Source organism: Propithecus coquereli, unplaced genomic scaffold (genome assembly GCF_000956105.1).
Source record: "Propithecus coquereli isolate 6110/MARCELLA unplaced genomic scaffold, Pcoq_1.0 Scaffold324, whole genome shotgun sequence".
NCBI lineage: Eukaryota > Metazoa > Chordata > Mammalia > Primates > Indriidae > Propithecus > Propithecus coquereli.
The window spans coordinates 370,883-385,612 of record NW_012148886.1 but is presented as its reverse complement, the minus strand read 5'-3'; the positions used below and the strand labels follow the sequence as shown (position 1 = coordinate 385,612).

The 14,730-nt window shown below is 36.4% G+C and overlaps 1 protein-coding gene across 1 annotated transcript in view; it reads left to right on the top strand.

The window, feature by feature from the left end:
• The window catches only part of ADGRB3 (adhesion G protein-coupled receptor B3), an 871,792-nt gene extending 864,013 nt beyond the window's left edge, over nt 1-7,779 (top strand). Inside the window, 2 exon segments of the mRNA XM_012650418.1 lie at nt 921-1,025; nt 7,175-7,779. Of these exon segments, the coding sequence (XP_012505872.1) occupies nt 921-1,025; nt 7,175-7,363 (294 nt within the window). The 3' untranslated portion in view covers nt 7,364-7,779.
• Nucleotides 7,780-14,730: the final 6,951 nt, after the last annotated feature.

Below are 14,730 nucleotides of genomic sequence, written 5' to 3'. Positions count from 1 at the left end.
TTAACATTTAAAAACCAAAATTGAGTAATACATATTTTCCTCTAAAACAAGACTTGTAAATACAAGGGAATTATTATCTAACTCTTTTTCAATGCTCTGTAATCAAAAAAGATTCAGCCCATGATACCTACCCCAAGGTCATTTGTATTTATGATTACATTTGTTGAGTTATGATGAAGCTGGGAGAAAAGGGTGTAACCAGGGTGAAGGATAGTAATATCATTGTATCTGTTATTTTAAAAGCATATTAGCCACATGATTTATGCTCTGGAACTCTAATTATTAAGATTCTGTGCCATCTTGTAAACAAATATATGAAACCTGTGGGTTAGATTTTTCTTCTGCAAAGCTCAATCATTATTCACATGGAAAGTGCAAGGTTTAGATCCTACATACATCTCAGACACTTTAGTGCTTTGAGTCAGCCTTAATGGCAGGGCCTGGGATTTTGCTCCCCCTTTAGTACAGCCAGCTAGGATTTTAGTGTTTATAGAAATAAAACATAAAAAAGTAATATTTCCCACGACAGACATCAGTGACTCACATGCTTTACAAGTCCGAATTTTTAAACATTTTAAAAATATTGTTACAATTTTTGTAAAACAGCTTTAACTTTTGAATGATGAAAATCTTACACAGACAGGAATAACTGCTTCGTTTTTAATGCACCCATAAGAAAAACCTATTTTTTTTTTTTTTTGCAATCTTGTAAGTGGAAGAAAAGGCCAATTCTTCATGTTTAAGAAGTGCTGAATGTGACAAAAATTTGGTGCAACTCATTTTTATTTGTGGCATCTTTTGTGATCTCCTGATTCCTGCCAAACTTGATTTTTCTTATTATTAAAGCAAAAATATTAAATCTCTATTTATAAAAACATAAATAATATTAGGAATGAGAGCCATCTTGTTCTTTCTTGCAGAAGGTCATGCATACAAGGAAGAGACATATGGAACTGTTTCAAGAACTAAATCAGAAATTTCAAACTCTGGACAGATTTCGGGATATACCAAATACAAGCAGTATGGTGAGTATACTTTGCTTCATCAGTGCCTGGCTAGGAGATGCTTGGTGCCAGGTATTCTCCCTGCCCTCCAGAAGCTCCTAATCATCTTGGGCACACAAGACTGGCATACATAGAAAAAATAATAGGCCCCCAAAATGTATTTTGAAAAGGCTACTAAAAGGTAAATTAGGAATGACAGAATCTTTAAGCATTTTATTCATATTTCAAATATTCTCATTTATACGCTTTAACTAGAATTAGTTATATATAAAAATGTGTTGGCTTCCTTTGGCCATTTTATCATCAGAGTTAAAATTCAGTTTATACAAATACCCAAATAGTTTGCCAATTTTTTTTTCATTTTCATTTGAACACCTGACATTTTAAGGGCATAAAATGTAATTATTTTATATATATGAAGTTGTTATCTGAAGTCAGGAGCCTCACTTATTTTGTGGTAAGAATTTTGCTATATACATCAACACTGGGGACTTTGGTTGTTGATTGTAACTGTTCTCTTCTCACTCATTCACACGACTGCAATCTTGGTATAGGGCTTCATCAAATAAAATAACATGGTGTAATTTCTATATGCACAGTATAGTCATAGCTTCATAGAAGGCTACATAATTATTTTTAAGAGCACTGGACGAGGACTCTAGAAATCAGTATACTAGTCGAAAGCTCAACCAAGAACTAGCTGATCTTGAGCAAGTCACCCAACTCAGATTTCTATAAACCTCAATTTCCTCCTCCTAAATAGAACGTAGAAAACAGTAATTTTCTACGTTCTACGAAGGAACAGTAATGGTTCCTTCAATTATCACAACAGTTTCAAAGGCAAGTAGGGTACTTTATAGGCTAGGAAGTGGAGGCTCAGTTATATTATAAGAGGTAGGACTAGGACTGCCGTCTCACACCAGTTCTTCTCTTTCACTCCAGATTCTGTGTGCTTTCTTTGCCTCATATTCTTTGCAGCCCTTGGATGGTCCTCCTTGTCTTCCAGGCATCAATATATATATTGCTCTAAAGTACATGGTGTTTGACCACCTTCTTTTTTTTTTTTTTTTTTGACCATCTTCTATTTCTGGTGATTCTTCCATAGATAGTTTATGGGTCTTAGTCTTAGCTTTCTGATTAGTAATGTTAGCTTTTGAATAGCTGAAGAGCAAGAATTTATGTATCCTATGTGTTTTTCTTTTATTTTTCTCAGTATTAGTACAATGCTGGTCATGGTAAGTTATCAATAAATAGCTGCTGTTGACTTATTGTATGGCTGTGATAGTTTAATCTATGTTTGTTCGGTGCTTTAAGAAATACTATACATTTTAACTATTACGTGGTCTCTAAGTGTTTCATGTGTATATCAATTTATTTTTCTCCTTAAAGCAGGAATCATGTATTATTTGTTATCACCAACACAGTTCTAGGCATATGGAAGACACTTCCCACATAATGAGTTGTTCTTTCTCATCTGCTCCTCCTAATATTAAGTCATCAATTTTTAGCTAGCTAGCAAATGAGAATTACACCATTGAGATTAAACCTAAACACATTAGCTACTCATTTTGGAATACTGAAAGCTAACATTGAAATAAATGGAAGAAACCTCATTTGTTTAAAAAAAAAAAAAAAGGAAAGGGTTATATTTACAACTCTAAAAGGCTTACGCAACAGATACAGCTGGCTGACTGCTATAATATGATTGTAATTTCCCCTTGTATGGTCTGGGTATTAAATCATTAATGGCACAAATATCTGTATCTCAGTTTCCTGACAACCAAAATAGATTACTAATTACACCACATCTCGGCAGCAGCATGCCTTTTCTAGGAGAGATTTATAAATATTTACCATTTGGAAGGTTAGGAATGGGGAGGATAGAGTTGTCATTGTTGCTTGACTATCGTCCTAAATATCTGAGAACAGAAAAAAAAAGTTCCTTATTCAGTTTTCATTAATAATGAAACATGTGAGTGAGTTCATTATCCTTAATTCAGTCACATAATTTGTAGTGGCACATTGCTAATGGAAAATTGCATAATTGGGTGGAGAAAGACTTTTTTTAATCTCAAATAAAGGGTTTTTTCTTTCTTTCTTTTTTTTTTTTTTTTCTGGGCTGCTAACTCATAGCACCTGCCTAGCACTGCAAATGACGGTAATTATGTAGAAAAATAGAATTTGGGAAATCAAAGGGAAACCAAAAGACCACTTAGTCCATTTCCCTGCTTCCAGGAAGGAAAACATTTAAATCACACTAAAAAAGAAAAAGCACTGTTTAATGATATCAAGAAAAGAAACTATTTTACTTTGAATGTGTCTCACAAACCATTCACAGTCAAGATCTCTTTCCCCCAAGTACCTTCTCCAAATTCTTGCTCTTTTAGAATAGATATACTCTCTTTTGCTTTGTTCCCAAATATTGGTAGGTTAGATGAAGGCAAGAAGGAAGAGAGGGAGGGAAGGATGAAGAAAGGGAAGGCATAAGAGAGAAAAGAATAGATGGATGAAAGGAGGGAGGGAGTAATCCGCAATGGACGGCCAGCATGCTCCTGGACCGATGAACCACGGAAAGTGCTCAGACAGCCCTGCCATATCTTGGATGTCTTTGAATTCTCATATTCATCTAACATTCTAATTCTACTGACGTAGTTTAAGATCAAATTAGCATTTTTGGAAGCTTTGTGCATATTTGCTTATATTAAATTTATAATTATCGGGCCTTTAACAACATGCTTCAGTTTAAGTGCATCTCTTCCATTCTGTACTCAAGCTCAAAAATTAAACAAACAAACAAAAAACAGCCGCATAAATTTAGGAACTTATACTAACTCTGACTGATTTTTTTTTTTTTTTTTTTTTTTTGCACAGAATCTCACTGTGCTGCCCAGGCTAAAGTGCCGTGGCATCATCTTAGCTCACAGCAACCTCAAACTCCTGGGCTCAAGCGATCCTCCTGCCTCAGCCTCCCGAGTAGCTGGGACTACAGGCACGCGCCACCATGCTCGGCTAGTTTTTTCTATATATTTTTAGTTGTCCGATTAATTTCTTTCTGTTTGTAGTAGAGACGGGGTCTCGCTCTTGCTCAGTCTGGTCTCGAACTCCTGACCTTGAGCGATCCTCCCTCCTCGGCCTCCCAGAGTGCTAGGATTACAGGCGTGAGCCACCACGCCCGGCCTCCTGACTGAATTTTTTATCACAAGATTCAGGCCTCCATTGAAGCCTTTCCTGGCACCTGCACCTCTCACTGACAAATTCAATGATCCCTTTGGGCTGTTCCACAGCTCATCATTCACTTAGACCATTGCAAATGTTACACTTTTCCATAGGAGAGTCTGCAAGCTGCCCTCTTAGCATGCCCAATGCACAGGAAGATGAGCAGCTTGTGGGCACTGTGCACTGACTGCCAGCCCCCTCCCCACTCCCTGTATATCTTGTTCCCACTCTGACTGCTGGGTTCAGTAGTTCTTCACCACTAAAGAAGCAGGGGCTTCTGACCTAAAGGGTGTCCATGCCTTTGTGAGCAATGGTGAGAATCCCAGTTCATCTGGGAGTGCCTTGGGATACCTAAGGAGATGAACAAGAAAGCCAACTTTGCAAATTAATGTCTTACTCTCTCATAGAACCTCTCAGAAATATGATAGTAGGTCACGTACTGACAATAATACTCTTTGGGATTAGAATATAGATATTCTGACAAAGCTTAAGATTAGCCATTTTAGTTCATATATCCATGGTGCTTGATCTTTGAAATGTAGTAGGGAAATCACACCTGTTCCAAACATAACGGAGCCCCTATTTTCCAAGCAAATAAACTAACACTTTACATACTTTGAATCCTTTCAGGGTTGAAATAAATGGACTTTCTGTCAAACTGAAAATTCCCAGACAGCTCCTTTAGACATAGCCCTTGTCTAAGATAGATAAGTCCACTCGATAGATCTGATTCAGCAGAATTCATACCAGGGAACCTTTCAGTTGATGAATGATGATTCAGGTTACTGTAGTTCCCCCAAATGTTCAACAATTCCCTGTGGCCTACAGAATAAATTCCAAATTGAGTCACTTGGCATTCAAAACCCCTTACGATCTGGCTTCCAGTTTACCTGCTACCTGTTGTTTCTGCTCTTTTTTTTATGACGACTAAAATAAATGCATCACTGTTCTCATGGTATTCCCATCTTCGTGCTCTCTGGATTTTCACTTCTTAGTGTTCTTATTTAGTCACCAAAACTTCAAAAACATGTGTTTTCATGATCAAGCCTATCCTTCTATGCCAGCCCCAATGTCACTGTTGTCAAAAGTTTTATGTGCTTCCCATAAAAGAAAGCCCTGTCTCTACCCTCCTCTGAATTCCCATAGCACTTTTCCTGGATCATAGATATAAATATCTTTTATACCTCCATTTAACTATAAACACCTTCCATAAGAAGTATGGTTACTATATAGTGAGCATTTATAAAATTCTCCAGGCATTTTTCTAAGCTCCCCCGCTTTTTTAAATTTTTGCAAACCCCACGAAGTAGGAATTGATTCACACATTCTACCAACTCCTTTGGCCCACAAGGCAAAGTATATCTCTGTTTTGCAAATATTCAAGTTGAAGATCAGAAAAAGTGAGTAAATTGTTCAAGGTCACTTTCATATGAAGTGGAGAAACTAGAATTTGGAGCTGCGTGTATCAGGTTTTAAATCTTGAGTTACCTAGTGGACCATTCTGCATTTCCATATTTGATTTATCACCTTATTCTCTCTAGTGCCTAACATAAAGTTCAGCACAGAGAAGCAAATAAATAAGTATTAGTTGAAGAAAGACAGAGAGGGAAAGAAGGAAGAAAGGAAAGACAGGGGAGGGAGAGTTCATGATACTTTAGCATATTAAACTAAAGCAGGATTGATCCCCTGAAGTTAACTTTTTTTAAATCTTTGCTTTTAGCTATTTTGTTTCTTGTATCTCCTCATGAGTAAGGCTAATAAGTGCTGAAAACAACTAATGCATTGAGGATTTTAGTAATTTAATGTTTGGTTACAACAAATGGTGTGGTTTTTTTGTTGTTTTGTTTTGTTTTGTTTTGTTTTTGTGCCAGGGTCTCACTATGTTGCCCAGGCTGGTCTCAAAGTCCTGGACTCAAGTGATCCTCCTGTCTCAGCCTCCTGAGTAGCTGGGACCATGTGTGCATGCCATTGCACCTGGCTTAGTTATAAGTCTATCTATAGATTGTCTCTCTTTCTTACCCATAGCTCAAGATGATGTTTAATATACTGGGTGAACCCAGATAATAATCCAAGTACCTATTTTATGTTCCACTTGAGAATCAGTTATAGGCCAGATTTTGGAAGGGGGAAGGACACATTCAACAACTATGGTATTCTCACTAAACAAGCCTATAGTGAAAAATGGAAATAAAATTAGAATATTGGGCTTTTAAACCACTTTAATAATCCTGAATAAAAGAAATCAAGAGCTAATAGAAATTAAAAGGCAATGATTTTTAAGAGGAAAGCCTCATACAGATAAATAGGTTTTGTTGGGATAAAATTAAAAGTTGAAAAATTATTTAGAGAAACAGTTAAATTTTCTCTCATGAATAATGATTAATTTTAGTGAATCTTGGTATTGTACAACAAAAAAAATCACTACACAGGGGACTATAGCAGCATTTAAATATTCTATAAAAGATAATTTCTTCAGAAAAACTAAGCAAAGATACTGATCTAAATTCTTTTTATGGACTACTGTTAGTTTGGAACTGTTTCTATTATTAAATAACATGCCCCAGTAAATATCCTCCAATTTGTTTATCCCACCAAAAATTATCACAGTACTTATATTTTCTATGGTTAATCTTAGTGGTGACTTAATGCTTTGTGCTACCTGAACATATAGTCATACTGACATTTCACAAGATGCTCAAAACAAAAAGTCATCTACTTTGCCTTCGATGATACTATTCACTTCCTTTGATTCCTAGAAAATTGTAGGATGACTTAGAGAAGGTATTCATCAGTTTGGTCAATGAAAGAAAACTAAAATCAGAACAATTTCCTGCAGCTGGCCATAATTTCAATCACCTCTCAATTATATAAACTGGATTAAGGTCACAAATATGCTCTCTTCCTGGAAAATTCAAATATTGGATAAATGACTCCTTTCCCTCTCTTCTCAACAGGAAAATCCAGCACCAAACAAGAATCCATGGGACACTTTCAAAAACCCCAGTGACTACCAACATTACACCACAATCAATGTCTTAGATACAGAGGCAAAGGATGCTTTGGAACTGAGGCCGGCGGAGTGGGAGAAGTGTCTGAATTTGCCTCTGGATGTGCAGGAGGGTGACTTTCAAACAGAAGTTTAACAAAATCAAAATGGACTGAGGTGGAGAAAAAAAAACCAATTTATTGCACTGACATTTAAGACTTGGGAAGCCTGACATTTCTATCTGGACAGTGTGACTATCTTGTCAGGACCTTCATGTGCCAAACGTCAGTGGTGTTTTCATATGGTAACTTCTCACTAGTCAGGCTAGTGGAGAGACGACCAGGTGTACAGTTCTGACCATCCTGTGTTGTAAGTACCCGTGGAATGGATTTGTAAGGTAATCTTTATAGATAAACCTCAAGCAACGATTCATGTTGTAACTGCTTCATATGGTTTAGTTTTCAAAAAACTTCACCATGAAGCACAATGTATATATTTATGCAGTTTTTAAAGTTTATAACAGTCTGTTTGGCCATTACTACACTTTTTACTTTATAATATAAAAGCAAAGTTTTTGTCATTAAATGAATGTTTGTTGAGCTACATTCTTCATTGCTTTAAATGCAATAAAGTAATAATCTCACTTTTATATGAATAATATATTTCACATCTTTATTATTGCAGTTTTCTCTAGAAAGCTCTGAGTAGCTTTCTCTGCTGCAGCTGTGTATAAAATATTTAAAATGTTGTATGGTGTAAATAAACTTTTGTCTACATATCAGTTTTTTAGTGCATTTTATTTTGGATTTGTTGAACAGAAATTTACATATTTATAAAGTTTTTTTTTTCAATACAGATACTGAAAATGTATTCACGGTTTTAATAGCATACCGTTATTACTCCTTTGAGGCTAATGATTTCTCAAATGTAATAATAGGTTTGTATAGTGCTTCTGTATTTTCTACTCAAACACCCTTTGAAACAATGTACCATGTAAATGGGGCTTGTCAAAAATCTGCTGCCATCATACTCTTACATAAAAATTATGTTTTTTTCTATCTTGTTGCAAAAAGACACAACTAGTAGAAAACAGTAAGATACCATACAGAAAACAATACAGGGGAAATGTTAATTTTAAGTAATGAAGTTCGCTGCATGTTTTACAAAAGAAACTACTCATAGTACAGTTCTACATAGCATACAAAAAATGAACTTATTCAGGATTTAAAAGATTTTTTATCTATCTGTTCTCTAGCAGAAGGAAAAGGGAAGTATATGTATTTGTTAGAATGATTTGTCTCTGGTTTGAGAGTGGGAAGCCTGAGATGGGCCAACCGCACCACAGGTCCATGGTGTCCTCTCTTGTTAAAGCCACAGTGGTGGCATCTTTTGCTCCCTCAGATAACACATTAAAGGAAATGCCATGGGAAGGATTTCACCAATTTCTTGCTCCTCTCAATGATCTGAAATTGTGTTTTTCAGTCTGAGACAAGTAAGGGAGGGGTATAGTGGAGGTTGGGGTCCTCAAAGTACTTAAAATGTTTATTTAGATTAGTTTGTGGCTAAACCTGAGCTGTGTGTTCTTCTGCGGTCTGCTCGAAGCTCAAGTGAATCAGTTCCTGCTCTTCACGACCCTGGGGACCCAGCACTCAGGCCACGATGCAGAGACAATGGTGCTTCAACACTCAAGTGCGCCTCTAAGCTAGAGCCTTAAGAACCCCACAGCTCACGCTGAACTCTTGTCAGATACTTATAATGTTCTCAATGTCAAGATGTTAAAAGTATATTTTTAATCAGATTTTCAAAATAAAAGCAACATTGTTATGCAAAAAAAAGAGTATAACGTAACTAAGGACTGATTTTTCAATAAATTAAACTTTATGTTAATTATAATGTAATTGTATAGCCTATTGAATTTATAAGATGACTTTTTGGTGATATGAATAATATTTGATAAATCAATCTTTCCCTCACATTCTGTATATACATATATAATACACACACATATGTGTATGTATATATGTACATGCCTCTATATATGTGTGTGTATATCTATCTATGTGTCTAAATATCTAAATCCATAATGCCCAGCTCCATCTCAGTAATGTACAGGTGTGAATGCAAACCATGTATGCAGTCACCCATCCCCAATTATAAAATCTTAATGGATAAAACACACAAGCATATGTTTGAAAACATAAATTCAGTACATTTTTAAAAACATATAAATTCAATATATTAGCTAATATTCCTTCTAAATATTCACTGCCATAAAACAAAATCTTACATTCACTCTGATTTTTCTTTACTTCTAGTAACTCAATATTAGATTAATATATTAAAACTAACTAGAAATTACATACTTAAAAATGTTAGGGCAGATGTTTTGGTTGCTCTAAGAAGGATGCCAAGTTTTTTTTATCTATTAATACAACCAAAAGTGCAGGTTGAGAAGTATCAGGGAATCATAATTTTAAGGAAACCCTCTTCTGGCCCACTCCCTTTAAGTTTCCACTTCATTCTTGCACTCTCTCTCATGTGTGCGCACACACACACATTCTGCCAAAACTGAGTTGCAGCTATCCCCATAGATGGTGGGTTATGCCCTCCAGTCCTAGACGGTTCCTTCCCAGCCCACTGTACTCACGATCTGCCAGGATATTTGTGCTCTTGGACTAGAATTTCTTTGTCTTCCTCCATGTCTTAATTTTACTTATGCTTCAAGGTACAACTCATAATTCATCTTCATGAAATCCTTCATAATTTTCCAAGCTAGAAATAATTTCTCCAGTGAACTCTTAATGGTACTGCCTCTGTACCTCTCTTAGGACTCTTCCTATCTTCTGTCTTGTTATTTATCACATTTCTGATGTCCTCTGATGGACTGTAAGTGCCTGGAGGGCAGGAGTCATATTGATCCATTTTGTATGTCTTAAGGGACCTGCATAATAATGTTCACACAATAAATGTTTGTCGAGTTATTTGTGGAATTTATTTTAGTATTTTATAGTCATACGTACAAATCACACACTTGAAAGGATTTATTGAGCAACTATTATGACAACTATTATGTGTCTATTCCTATGTTAGGTGGTTACGGTCCTCTAGGGCCCCTGTTTTACATAGCTCATAATCTCTTGAAGATATGAGATATACATTCTAACAAGCAATGATATTATTTCAATATTATAAACTCTTATTACATATATTATCTCTTCTTGTCCTTAAAATTAATACATGAGGCAGAAATTAATTATCCTAAAGAAATGGAGGCTCAGAAGAGTTTAAGTGACCTACCTAAGATTACCATAAATAAATGACAGCCCCAATATTAGAGCCCAGGTCTCCTGACTCCTACTGTAGAGCCATGTTCCAGGACACCATGACGTTTTCCTTGTTCCTTCTAAATTATTAAGTCCCAAAATCAAATTATACAACAAGTTCCCTGGAGTTATTTTTAGGCAAGAAGTAGAGGCATAAACTAGAAACATGCATCAGCTGTCATGGTGGTGGTAAGGCCAGTAGCTGATTGTACAGAAAAGCATGCCTGACCCCAAATAACAGATGTTCTTAAATGGATTTGGTTCTGTGGTCCATGGTATGGTTTTATTTGCACCTGCTTTAAATATACATAGTTAATATTTCACTAGTTTTGTTATTACCTGCACACATGCAAGAGGAGACTGAAGAGAAGCCAATTTGAATTTTCAAGTTATCTTCAGACTCTGTAAAAACACATAGCCACAATTTTTTGGAAAAAGCAAAGTCATAGTCAACAAACCTTTGCTTGAGAAAATTTAGTTTGTAAATTTTAATTCATCCTCATCTCCTTAGAAAAACTTTGTCAAATTTTGGTTTTCCAGAGTTGTGCATGTCAAAATCAACTAATTAAATTCCAAAAATGTATAGTACTTCATTGGAAAATATGAAACAAATATATCTCTAGAATGTCAATCTACTCAAAGTTTTCCATGGTGACAAAACTTGCCCATGAGATGTTTCTGAAGTTAAATTTGTAACTGAAAAAGTACAGCAGAAAAGAGATTTCAGAAGCAAGAACCATAGAATGTAGAGATGGGATAAAGTTTGGCAATCAGTGAAAATGGCGGTCATTTTTGGTGTCAAATAAAAAAATAAATCCGGACTTAGAGAAAGAGAGATTTTATTTGAAAAGACTATTGCGATAGGAGAAGGGGGCCTAATGCAATAGCGAGAACGCTCCAACTGTGAGATCTGCAAGCATCTCAGAGGTCAGGGAGAAAGGGCTTCTCTTTAATGTGGAGGAGTAAACATGACTGGAAAGAGCTGGCTATGCGGACATGCGGTGAGCAGGTAGTATAATCAGGTATTTGAGCAGGAAATGTCTTTCTTTGTGGTCAGCCAATTCTGAGAGGTTGTTCTGTTTTCCATTGCTTGGTTGAGCTCCCAACACTTGTTTAAACTCAGAGTTGTCCAAAATTCACGGCCCTGGGGAAAGCAAGAAGCCTGACTAAAGTTTGGTCAAGTTATGGAATGGCAGGGGGTGGGGCTTGGATTTCTTGACCCTTGCTGTTTTCTAAGAGTATAGGGGTCAGGTAAAGTTCAACATTATCACAGGTAATTAAACAACCAGCTGGAAGGAGAAGAAGTTTTCAAAAATTGTTGATGTTTAGCCAATAATGGTTAAAAGAAACGATTTTTGTCATATTAAACAAATAGGCATGGCTCTTTATGCAGCAATAACGCCAAAGTGAAAGTGGTAAATATTGCAAGTTAGGTGAGAACAGCTAATTTTAATTCAGGGTTTACCAGTCATTTCTTGGGTTGGACTTCTCCTTGTACTTTTATACTATATAACTTGTTGGTACTGGGATGCTTGTTCAGGAATATTTAGCTGGTTCAGTTTTAAAATATAAAACTGGCACTTTGTTTTGTAAATCAATCCTTAAAATGTCATTAATATGAGTCCACAGACCTGGCACCCAGGGGTCAAGGCAAAAATTGCACTGGACAAAGTTACACAGGAAAAGTAGAATTTGTTCAGGCCAATTGCATTAGGGGACAGAGGATAGTACTCAATCTAAGCTCAAAGGCGGGAGAGTTTTTAAGAGCTAGGATGGGAGTGAGGGAGCATAGACCACCTGTGTTTGCTAACTGGCCTAACTCCAAAGAAATATAAACTTTCTTGTATCTTCAAGACTGCAAGTAGCTTTACATTTGGAGCAAGGTGCCTGCAGAATTTAGGCTCCTCTCCACCCACAGAAACTGGGAGATAGGGGCATTACCTTCCTTGAGATTATATTTTAAAGGTTCAAGGTCCTTGAGAAAGACTTTCAGGGCTGTAAGGCTGGCAAAATTTTTTCTAAAAAATCTACATCTCAAAGAGGCAGATAAAGGATTTATAAGTTTTCTAAAGCAAAAGCTGTAAAAAAAGGGGGTATCAGGAAGAAGACTGTCTAAAGTTTAGCCAAGTGGAGGAGAATGTTAAGGATTCCTGGTCACAAGTAAACTAATACATTGACACCTGAAAGCCAGCTAAGTTCATAAGACCCATCGAATAACCCACCTAGAGCATCTAACAATTCTTTCATAAAGACAAACTATTCATTGTCAGAATGATCCTTCTCATAGCAACCACCTAAGTGAGAAGCTAAAAAGCCCCACAGGGGTTGCTGAGTACACTTCCCTCACCACTATCCACTAACTCCCCATGAAGAAGGGCCAGCTCACCTTTATAAGTGATTTTCAACAAAAGAGAACAGTCTAATAATCATAATCAAAGGTCAGCATTTCAATGTCTATTCTTTGGTTTTGTATCAATTTTTCAGATGAATGCCTGAGCTAGCATTCCCTCTTTAAAAACTAGAATTACACTTCCAAATATCATAAAGCATTTATATATAGACTAGACTATAATTTTATGTAGCAATTATGTTGTGATTTATTCTAAAGTGGACTTGAGGTGGTTTTCTAAAGATACATTCATTTGTTTATTTATTCAATAAATATTTTTTCAGAACCAATTGCAGTCTAGATACTGTGTTAGGAGGAGCTGTTACAGACTAGATATTGTGTTAGGAGCTGGTGGTTCAACAGTGAATAAAACATCGTCCTTATTTTCAAGGGACTTAGGATCTTTGAGGGCACACAAACTAAGAGAATTAAAATAACTTGATGGATTTATGTGGAAAAGAAAGGAGGACATTTGGAAAAAGCAGTGATATATAAGTTAAAAATATGAGGAAAGACATTCAACATGGCACAGAAGCTACCTCAGCACCTAAAATGTATGGCTCAAAGTCTTAGACTCTTGTCTGGAGCTGCGCCAAGTGATGGCTCTGAGCTTCCCAGCAACCTACGCAGATACAGAAAGTACAAGTCGTTGTGTAGTGCACAGTGTTTCTAAAATAAAAGCCAACATTTCCTCTGGAGAAAGAGATAACCAAGAAATGCTTCTTATGAGCCCTCATGCTTCATTACAGGGTAAATTCTTTTTCAGCAGCATCCTTATGAAATCCCTGAGTTTTACAGTGATGATTCGTATGTCCCTTCTTGAAGGGAATATGGTGGGTAATTTGTCAACTTGATTAGGCTGCACAGTACCCAGATACTTAGTCAAATAGCAATGTAGATGTCACTGCAAAGGTATTTTTTGGAGGCGATTAACATTTAAATCAGTAGATTTTGAGTAAAGAAGGTTACCCTTCATAATGTGGATGGGCCTCATCAAATCAGTTGAAGACTTTAAGAGAAAAAGACTGAGGTCCCAGAGGAAGAGGGAATTCTGCCTCCTGACTGCCTTCAAACTAGAGCTATAATACCAACTCTTTCTTGAGTCCTCAGCTGCTGACTTACACTGAAGATTTTGAACTTGTCAGGCCTACAATCATGAGTCAATTCTTTTTTTTTTTTTTTTTTAAGACTCACTGTTGCCCAGGCTACAGTGAGTGCCGTGGCGTCATCCTAGCTCACAGCAACCTCAACTCCTGGGCTCAAGCGATCGATCCTTCTGCCTCAGCCTCCCAAGTAGCTGGGACTATAGGTATGTGCTACCATGCCCGGCTAATTTTTTTTTCTATATATATTTTTAGTTGTCCAGCTAATTTCTTTCTATTTTTTTTTTAGTAGAGATGGAACCTCACTCTTGCTCAGGCTGGTCTCTAACTCTTGAGCTCAAACGATCCACCTGCCTTGGCCTCCCAGAGTGCTAGGATTACAGGCGTGAGCCATGGTGCCCGGCCATGAATCAATTCTTAAAAATACATTTCTTTCTCTCTCTGTATATATACACATATCCTACTGGTTCTGTTTCTTTGGAGAACCCTCATATAAATAAATACTTAATATCCAAGTACAATCACCAGACACAGTTTTCAAACATTGTGCTATGAGTATAAAGCTCTCCCATGATCTGGCTGAATACAAAAAAAGTTGAATATTCATTCTGCTTCAAAAACCCATCCATGATTATAATTTTTGAAAACAGAGCTTTTGGTAATAATTTTCAGCTCTTTTCTAGTGCTTATAAATACTTTATGTATAAAC